Source organism: Octodon degus, unplaced genomic scaffold (genome assembly GCF_000260255.1).
Source record: "Octodon degus isolate 3935 unplaced genomic scaffold, OctDeg1.0 scaffold00063, whole genome shotgun sequence".
NCBI classification, from domain to species: domain Eukaryota; kingdom Metazoa; phylum Chordata; class Mammalia; order Rodentia; family Octodontidae; genus Octodon; species Octodon degus.
The window spans coordinates 7,978,614-7,988,789 of NW_004524639.1; the positions used below are offsets into that span (position 1 = coordinate 7,978,614).

The 10,176-nt window shown below is 53.0% G+C and overlaps 1 protein-coding gene across 1 annotated transcript; it reads left to right on the forward strand.

Moving 5' to 3' along the window:
- The first annotated feature begins 441 nt into the window (after positions 1-441).
- Apln (apelin) lies at positions 442-9,826 on the forward strand. The gene is made up of 3 exons (XM_004634515.2): positions 442-800; positions 6,338-6,509; positions 7,222-9,826. Exons 1-2 carry the CDS (start codon positions 734-736, stop codon positions 6,502-6,504), a joined length of 234 nt encoding a protein of 77 aa, XP_004634572.1. The 5' UTR covers positions 442-733; the 3' UTR covers positions 6,505-6,509; positions 7,222-9,826.
- The last annotated feature ends 350 nt before the right edge of the window (positions 9,827-10,176 follow it).

A 10,176-nucleotide genomic window follows, 5' to 3' on the forward strand; every position in this document is an offset into this window, starting at 1 on the left:
TCAGGGTCAGAGAGGATGGGGTGAATGGGTCCTGAGTGCCTGGCTTTCTAGGCAGCAGTTAAAGAAGCAGGTGAGAAAGAGTTAAGTGTGCCCTCTCCACCTCCCCAAAGGCTTCCTGTGTTTGAAACCCTTCTGGTCTTCGCAAACCCTCGGGCCCCGGCCAGGTGGGCATTGTACCAGGAGCAGTTGTGAGTTGTCCGTTGTCCGAAAAGCTGGGCAGCCTTTGTTATGGGGCCACCTCGGGGTTCCCTCTCGCGTCCTGGCTGGGGCCGCAAAGTGTGTGCCGTGAGGGGGTGGTGCGGGAGGCTTGCTCCTTCTGGTTCTTCCTGCCCCCCCCAGACCTCCCGATGACCACATGACCAAGTGGGCTCGCAGCCAAGCCACAAGCTACAAAATGCGGCCCTTGGAATGAGCGAGGAGCATTCTCGCTGGCAGCTCGGGCCACGCACAGTTGGAGCTGAGGCAGAGCAAAGCAAGTCGCTTGGAAAAGCTCCCCACTGCCCCCGGAGCTTCCGAGGCCGGCTTCGCTGCGCTGCCCCGCGGAGGCTGAGCGACGCTGCAGGAGAGCTGAGGCGAAGAGCAGGCGGGCGGCTGGCAGCCGGCGGCACAGCCGGGGTTCGCACACGCTTCGCGCCCGCACGCGCCAGCCAAGGCTTGAGTCTTTCTTTGCCTGGGGCGTCCGGACTCCTCTCCCTCCCACCGGCTCAGCGGGGCGGGCGGTCTGAGGAGCAGCATGAATCTGCGGCTCTGCGTGAAGGCGCTGCTGCTGCTCTGGCTCTCCTTGACTGCGGTGTGTGGAGGTGAGTGCGCGCCCTCCCGCTTGCCCGCTCTTCCTGGCAGCTCCCGGGCTGCAGGGCACGCTCCATTCCCTCCGCCCCGCTTGCACTCTCCCCGCCTCCCTGGGAGCTGGGCGCGAGCAGTGCAGGAGCAGCCACGCGCGGGCAGCAGATTGACTGGCAGCCCTGGGCTAAAGGCGGCAGGCTGTGGACGGCTTCCTCTGAAAAGGGTTGTGGGAGGTTCCACTGGGGTCTCTGCCATCCCTAGCCAGGCGCCATGCCCTCCTGGCTGTCTCTTGCAGTCCGAGGTGCTCAGGGGCACAGGCATGTACCCGGTACCTCCCACTCTGCAACGCACGTGGTGGGGGCATGGAGCGTGCCCTGGTCCCCCTGTTGGATCAATGGAGGGAACTGAGCTGAGCTGTGTGGACTGAGCTCTCCCTCACGGTGAAGGTCTGTGGGCTCCTGGAAGCTAGGGGCCGCTGGTCTGTCCAGGGAATGATGTGCCAACATGCAGACGTGACACTAGTTGCATAGGCAGGAGCACGGGGCGGGGGCAGCAGCAGCGCGGATCCCAGCTGTTGCTCCTTGCAGCCTGGAAACCAGCAGAGGCAGCCTCCCCCAGGCCTTGCCAGGCCTGGCTTCTGACTCAAGGTCCATTCTGGTCTCCCCCTCTGCTTCGGCATAGGAGGCCTCCCCACAGTGTCCACACTTCCCCAGGGCCTTGGCTCTCTCACATCTTGGCTGCAGCCTTCACTCTGCCCCAGGCACAGGCAAACCACCTTCCTCTCCCTGTCTCAGGGACCAGACCAGCAAAACAGGCACCTGATCTGACACCTCCATGCAGCCCATGCAAGGGGAGTCTTCACCCTCAACTGGTGCCCCCACACACCTGACAATACTTGGCACTTGTGCCTCCTGCCTGCCCCAAGCCTGGTTCCCACCCATGCTCCAGCAGCCACTACCCAGGCTGCCTGCGCTCTGTGCGTCAGTGTCTCCTGGGGCTGCCAGCTCCTGCTGTCCTGTGATCTGGCTGTCACTGCTGCCTGCCTGGCACCACAGAAGGAGAAGGCTAAGACCAGGTGGACTAATGCCAGTGCCAGGGCTGGGTCACAGGGAAGTGAAAGCCAAGGGACGAAGAGGACAGGGCAGCAAGTTTCCTAGAGGAAGGGCACAGGGCCCTACTTGGTTCCCAAAACTGCAGAACAGGATGGCTCACAGCCCAGGAGCCTCTGGGGGCTGCCAATGCTGCTGGCTGCTTTGTAGACCACCTCCTCTCTCTGCTCCTGTTCTTGGGTACTGCCCCCATATGGGAGTGCTGCCTGCCTTCTAGCACCTCCTACCTCCAGGTAGCTGTCCAGTGAGCCCTTGTTCAAGATCTCAGCACAGAACCAGCCATTTCCTTGCAGGAGAGGGATCAGGTTTTCTCCTCAGAAAGTCCTGCTGGACACAGTGGCAAGAAGCTCTCAAAAGATATGAATAAAGACCCCTCTCCCCGCTGGAGCCTATATCCCAAGAGGCAATGTAGTTGGTGAGACAAAAACACTTGCAGGATTGGCACTGCAGGCAAATGGCCCATGGTGGCACCTTCAGGGAATAAAGAGTGGGTGTGAGAAGGGTGTCCCCAAGGAAACTGGGGTGTGCAGATCTGCATACCTGGTGCTTTTCTGGAGGCCACTAGGAGATTCTTGGCTGATAGGCACCATGCGAACCCTTTGGCAGTGCGACCGTTGGGGAAGTTCTAGCACAGGAGAAAGCTAGTTTCAAGGGAAGCGAAGTTGGCTAGGCTGCCAGAATGCTATAAGCTTCTGGCCCAGACCCTGCCACTTCTTGCTTTTATTCACCTTTTTTAATTAGGTAATCTGCACACCCCAATTTCAGTGCATTCCATGTACATTCAGGAGCTCCTCACATTTTTGCTTAAGCCCATTGCTGGAAACTTCCAAGGTCTCCACTGTGCTTCTGCCCTCTGACCTTTCCTGCAGCCCAGGAACACATGTCCTTGGAGGTAGCTACCAGCCAAGGATCCAGGTACTCATGTTCTATCCTACTTCTCTTGCCTTTTCTCCTGTCCTAGAAACAGGCACCCCCCAAAATACTTTGTCCCTGGCCCAGTTGTACACACTCTCTCCAGCTGGGTCACCAAAGCTCCAGGCTGGAAAACCATGTATTTTCTCTCTATACATGTTCTTCCTTAACATGGGGTGGCAACCCCTCTGCTACCTCCTGATCTGGGATGCACTTTGCTTTTCTGAGTCTGAGAGCTGCTGGATCCTTTGAGCACCTCTCTTTCTCCTCTCCTGCTCAAAGCAAATTGTCCTAGTGTCAGTGTGAGGACAGCCTACTGTACCCCTCCCACTCAGGGGGGCATCTCCACCCTATCACCTTTCTATGTGCTAAAGCACCCTTGTATCCTGGGCCAAGCCTTCAGCAGGAAAAGACTAGAGGAAGTCAAGAGGAGGTTTAGGCTGCCAGAGCCTGGTATACCCATGACAGCAAAGCTGGTACCAAGAGATAGCGCAGGACCCCTGGAGCAGGTGAGTGGGGCTGAAGGCTGTGCAGAAAAGGGAAAGGTGCCTCATCCTGGAGACACATGCAGTGCCACAAAATGGCAGAAGGGTCATTGCTAGTCGGGCCCCTATCAGAGCATAAATGTGGGCTTTTAAAGCAATCATAATCATAAAAGAGGCCATAATGTGAGAGGGAAGCCAGGTGTGCCATTCCTGGTGATGGTGGGGGTTCCTGAAAAGTCACATGTAAGGACCTGTTTGTGCACTGGCAGGATTGGAGTCCAGGGCTCGTGAAAAGCAGATCTAGTGTCCCCTTTCCACTGGGGTATAGGGGGGTTGCCACTGCTTCATCATGACTGGAGCTTCAGTGGGCAATGCCTCCAGCCCCTCTGGCTAGAGCTTCTTGAGCACTTGGCTCCTACCTCCCTTTAAGCAGCAAATGAGTTGGGGAAATGACAAAGTGTGCTGGGGGTGGCCCCCATTTCTAAAGAGGAGTTCTTTTTACAGCAAGGACTCCTGTCAGAATGAGAATCAACAGCCTTAAATTCATCCCTTTGGCAGGCCAAAGCCAAGGTTTCAGGCATCAGCTTATCTGACATTAAGCCAGACTCAGCATCACAAGTAGGAAACAGGTGGGTGACCAGTGCAGGGAGTAGGAGAAGCCTGCAGACTTCCTCCCATAAGGACAAGGAGCCCCTAGTCAGTGGGATGCAAGAGGCAAGGGGTTTCTGGCTGGCTGCTATCCAGGGCCTGGCTGCTACTCAGTAAGCTCAGTTTGGCTCTTCTCTGCAGGCCTAGAGTCTTCCTGGCCACAGTCTGAGCCACTGTCCCTGCCTAGCATCATGGACCTTGATCTCCCTCCCTGTAGGGCCCTTCCTCCAGCCCTCCCTTCCTCCCTGCCACAGACAAAGGCTTGAGTGTGAGCACATGGGGGTGACACTGTCCCTTTCCCAACATCAGGCCTCTTTTCCCCACTCCTGTGGTGCCATTGTAGCCCTTTCCCTGGCAGTTGAAGGCATGGAGAAGAGATCCAAGGCTTCCCTTACATTTTCAAGGCCCTTGAGGACCTTCCCTTTTGCCGGGCCACATGCTCAGCACAGTGCCTACCATTAGCACCTCAATGTGTCTCTGCTATCAGTGCCTCATCAGTGGCATTCAGGTCCAGCTTCAAGACACAGCGTGTGCCTTGAGGGGACACTAAAACTCAGGGCCTGAGGTGGAAAAGCTGGGCTAGGAACCAAATAAAGGTCCTGCCCACATCTTCCGAGCCTTAGCCCCTTCACAGATGGCACCCAGAGGGGAGCTCTTGATCCGCCAGACAGGAGTTGCCTCCCTGACCTGGTCATCCATTCTGCTCCAACATGTTAAGGAAAATCTTTGTTTTAGTTCCTGTAAATTGTAAGTTTAGAGACTGAGGTGACACATTAATCCACCCTGACCATTGGCACCAAAGTGTGGCTAACGAAACCAAGTGAATTTGGTAAATCATAGAGCCCTAAGGGGTATGGCACTTCTTTGTGGAGAAGGAAAGAGGGTGCAGAGTTAGAGAATATAGCTGTGCAGGGGGAGTGTGCATGCCTGAGTGTGCATGAGGAGAAAGAACAGCAGACCCAGAAGCCTGGGCAAAGTGGGCCCCAAGAACACACCTCGCCCACTTCTGGCCCAAGAGGAGGCTAAATGCCTGGAAATTGTGTGCAAGCAGTGAAGAGCTCCTAAGAGCCAAGGCAGAACCAGCGTGGGGGTGCTGGAGGCAGGGGAGGGGGGAAGCAGCCAGTGGGAGGCTATGTGGAAATTGTGAGCTATGGCAGGGATTCCTGGATGGATGGCAACCAGGCTTGAAGGCCAGGGATACAGCTGAAGGCAGATCAGATGGGGTGAGGGGAGAGAGACTGGAACTCATTATTACTAGCCTCAGGCACCACAGCTCTGCAGGCAGGCCCCAGACTGGGCACTGCACATCTGCCTGTTCTCCAGCATCACCTCATCTCCCCACGCTGCCTGCCAATGGATACGAGCTTGGCTTCTCTGGCTGGAAGGCCCTGTGAAATTTACCAAGAGTGCCTTCTTCCTTATCATACCCAAGTAGAACCACCACCACTTGGATTTCACTGTCAGGGCTCAAGCTGGCATCAGACTTCTACTCTAAGCCAGATGTACACAGATGTAGAGACAAGCCTTGGATAGAAGAGTAGACTCCACATGGGGGTTGGAATAGAATTCACATCAAACACAGAATGGAAGGTGTGATCTGGGAATGATGGGAGATAGGAAAATTACAACATCTCACTCCTCTCCTGTTGCACAGACATACTGTTCATTCATTCATTCATTCATTCATTCATTCATTCAAGCAATATTTATTAGCTTCTAAATCTCATCACAGGCTGAGTATATCCAGGCATAAAGCAGGCTGAATCAGATACTCCCAGGGAAGCCTTAGAAGCAAGCCTGTGAAATGCGTAACCACTGACAGGTTACACAGGGACGAGGTATGAGATCTCTAGCAGTCAAAAGTGGGTCACTTTGCCTATTGAAGTGCACAGCAGAAAAATGACATGATGCTCAGGATTTGCTTTAGAATATTGAAGCCAAGAAGAAAGAAAAGTGATAATGGAGCATGTGTGATTCCACCTGGATAGCTGTGGAATCGGGGTGATGGGTCTATAGTGGGGGAGTCATTGTAGTGTTGTTCATGTGAAATGTTTGAGGTACACCACTTCCAAGGCCACCATGCGGGTTACTTTCTCCTGCATCCCAGCCAAGTACAGCCTTGATGCCCCCAAAGTGCACCCTCAATAGTGCTCCAAAGAAAGAACCCGTTGGTGTCTGTCAGAGACATGTTTTAACTGACATAAAATCAGCTACCTCAATGGGAAGACCTAAGTAATGGGTTCTGCTTGCTCCAGGGCACCGTATAATTGCCATAGTTTTCATCAGGGTACGGAAGAAGAGCTGCAAGGAGTGAGCGCCGCCTCATGGAGAAATGGCCCTCCCAGGCCCCCGACTTTTGCCATCCTCCTTCCTTCATCACAGGTCTTTTCCTTCTTGCAGTGCCCCTGATGCAACCTCCTGATGGTACAGCGTTGGAGGAAGGCAGTGTTCGCTACCTGGTACAGCCCAGGACTTCAAGGAATGGACCAGCGCCCTGGCAGGGAGGCCGGAGGAAGTTCCGCCGCCAGCGGCCCCGCCTCTCCCATAAGGGCCCCATGCCTTTCTGAAACAGGTACCTACTAGAACCCCTGGTCAGTTGGCAGTGCTAAAGTAGTGGGAGGGCCAGCTTAGAAGCTTGTGACCCTACCACTTATGGGCCCACATATCCAGCAAGCTGTCCTGGCACCACACACTCCTCAGGCCTTAGAACTGCCAGAGAGTTTGTAGAGCACTTGTCTAGTGCCTTTGCTTCACAGAGGGGAGACTGAGGCCAAGAGAAGGGCTTGACACCTGGGGTGGATCTCTTGACTCCCCAGCTCAGCACTGTCTCTCCTCTCCTGCTGCCTGGTGTTGGGCAGGCTAGCTTATTTGGAGAATTCTGGAAATCCTGAGGAGAATGACTGAGGAGGCATGTGCAGGGTGTACTCACAGGTCTCCAGTGTGGAGCCTTGTTAGGCCCAAGGGTGAGGAGGAAAGAGATAGAGGGTCCTAGAACTTCCAGGCCAAAGGCAGCAGGAAAGCTGTAGCTGTGGCTCTCCACAGCTGGGGAGGAGACAGGTGGCTGCAGAAGAGCAGCACCTACACCTGCACATGAGGCCAGGCCTGCTACTGAGCCCACCCGGCTGGCCCACTGGGACAGCAGCTCAGGGCCTTGGGCTTTACAGTCAGGTTCAGGGTTAGTGGTATAGGAGTAGGATGAAGATTATTTTGCCTTCTTTTCTGGAGAGGTTTCCTTGACCTAGGATGTGTCCTTGACTTCTCTCTTATCATTTTTGTCTTATTAGGACTGAAGGGTCCCCCAGGCACCAGCGCACTGTGGTTCTGTCTTCTCCACACAGCACTCTGCTTCCCTGGAGCCCCCACATCCAGCTCTCGCTTCGCACCTGTTCTAGCTGCTGATGGTCCTGGCTCTTCTCACCCACCAGCTTCATCTAATGGCGTGGTCCTGCCCCTCCTTCTGATGATTCCATTTCTCTCATAAGGATCCGTTAAGCCCATCTTCCTGGCCTCTCCCTGGACTAACTTTGGAGACCCATCCTGTCCTAGCCCACCACACTGTCCCCTACCCAGCCCATCTAGTGTCTCCACCCCATACTGGACCCTCCTCCCTCCTGTATTTGCCTTGGGATCTGGGTGGAAAACACTCCCTTCCTCAGTGCACTCCTGCAAATCATTGTTTTCTTGTCAGTGGACCCCTCAGTTGGCCTCCAGAGAGGTATTAGAAATGCAAAAGGAGAGTTTCTATTAGAGGAGTGGGTGTGGGAATTCAAAGAGTGTGCATGGGAGCACTGCAACAGGGTGTGTAGTGCCCCGGACAAGGGGTTTGTTGTAGCACTAGAGAAGTGGCACGAACAGCACCGTGGCCTCTTCTTCAACTCCATGTCTGGTCCAGGCAAGGAAGAGGTGAATGAGGAACCCAGGAAGTACTTTGTCGCACTGTTTCCTACCCTGCCCCTGATACCTCAGCAGTTATGCTAGGTCAAGTTCTGAGTCTCAAGTGGAGGGTGCTGGGCCTGGCGTGGCTCTCTCCTCTTCCAGGAGTAGAGGCTGAGCAGGAGGGCTGCTTTGGCCAAGTCATCAAGTATCAGAACTGAAAAGATCCTTGGCGAGCACTCAGCTCAGCCTCCTTATGCAAAAAAGCCTGAGATAACAGAGGACTGGAGAGGAGAGGGACTTGCTCAGGGCCACTGCAGAGCCAGATTGGGGACCAGGTCTCCCAAGTCCTGCTTTACAATATCCTTTTCCCTCTTGATGATGTCTTTCCAAAACACATGAAGTGCCTTTTGCTGAGTTTATGGTAGAGTGGCTAGGAAGGGCAGGGAGAAGCAAGCTGGCTGTGAACTGCCCCTTTTTGGGGAGACGGAGCTGCTTCCCTCTCCCTGGACTTCCCTGTTCTCCATAGGAAGGAAAGTTCCAAGAGTGATCCGCAGTGGGCCTGGGCCTGTGACACTTTAATAGGGCAGCTCAGGCCCTGGGACTAATATTCAGAGCCCACTACTGCTTTGAAGGAGCCAGAGGCAGCCTTACATAACTGACTCAATAGCCTCTGCTTGGTGTGGACTGGACGTTCCTTCCTAGTGGCCTTTCCGGGAGGTAAGAAGGTAGAACATGGAGAAAGAGAGAAGGAAGAGAGACAGGAGGATGTGCAGGTGGGGAAGCACACCATTCTGGGAAGTGCTGTCTTTCACAAGGGGCCTTCTACAGTCTCCTCTGAAGGTAGACCCTTGGCTTTTGCCTGAGTAACCTTCCTTCTCACTAGTCTTCCAGAGGGGAGAAAAAGGAAAACAGAAGCCTGTCACTCACCTACATATGCTTGAGGGCAGGGGGATTCAGGGCCCCTCAAGTCCCACAATAACCCCAATCTTTGCCCATCCCCCCTCCCCCAGTCTTTCTTTCCCTTGCTGCTGCTAATGCTGCTGCTGCTGCTACTGCTGCCATCTCAAGGCCACCCTGGGAAGCCAGGCTGGGCACGGCCTCCAACTCCTCTGGGCATAGGGTGGGGCTGATCAGTGCCCAGAAAGTCTCCTCTGCCACTGGTAGCCCCACCAGGGGCCTGACCACCTTCCTTCTCTTCCTCTTATCTGCATCCCATCCTTCATCAGCCTGCCATGACTTGTAGCCAAGCCCAGACCCACAGGGAAGGGGACAGAAGAGGGACAATGGCTGGAAAAGATGGGGGACATGGGCAGAGAAAGGTAGGGGGGACAAAGGTGTTGTCTTATTTAAAGTGGTTGTGTATGATTCTTATACTAATTTATACAAAGATATTAAAGCCCTTTTCATTAAAAAATTGTTCCCCATAATTGTATTCACTGTGTTTGTAAAGATTGTTCCATGTAAATATGTCTTTATAATAAAGAGTTAAAAGTTGACAACTTGCCCTTACTGTTGGAGGTCACATTCAGGAGGGTTGTTCCTTTCCCCTGAGGGCCACGGTTGTCTCTGTGCTCACAGATTGCATGTGCAGGGAGGTAAGTGCTTGCACCCCAAATCGGCTCTAGGTCAGCTGGCTTCAGACTGACTTAGGACAAGCTTACTAGTGGACCCTTTAAGTTTAGTGATCTGTTCAAATAGAATATGGCCCACTTTTATGTCTTTTGGCATTTGTTTGAATGTCCTAATTTTTTGGCAGTGTCATTGAAAGGGTATTTTAAAAAAGCAATTTACTTAAGAACATGCTGATTAAAGATAAGATTTCTACTAAAAGTTGTTTTGTAGTCTTGGTGGGTGTCCTTTATTTTGTCTACTTTTGAACACTTTCAGGACTTTTTAGCCAGTTTGTCTTTCTTGAAAGATCTTATATTTTCAGCAATAAATACACTTGGTAATGCCATTGTATGTATCATCTTCTGTTTCATAAAGTGGAGTTGCTTGAATGAGATAGCCTGAAAAATAAAATGCAAGGAGTTCAATGTAATTCTGTCCCATCTGTCTCACTTCTTCATGCTTGTTGTCAAAATATCAATATCTGCGGCACAGAGAGGAACATTGGGTACATGCTAATTTGGTTAATAAACTCAGTCGGTGCACACAGGCATAGATGATGCAGAGCAGAACCCATCAAGGAAACAGAAGTGATCGAAATGAGTGCCTTCAATAAATCTTGTGGGGGGGGGCTCCATAGATTAGACAAGGGTCTATTGCTTAAAATATATAATTTTAAAGAAAGTATCTTCAGCCAAACTTGCTAAAAGCCATACATGTTCAATAGGAGATAAAATAGAAACCGTCTCCCATAA

Coding starts and splice junctions, on each gene's coding strand:
- Apln (XM_004634515.2), top strand. CDS start 734: ATGAATCTGCGGCTCTGCGTGAAGGCGCTGCTGCTGCTCTGGCTCTCC. Junction 801..6,337: donor CTTGACTGCGGTGTGTGGAG/GTGAGTGCGCGC, acceptor TCCTTCTTGCAG/TGCCCCTGATGCAACCTCCT.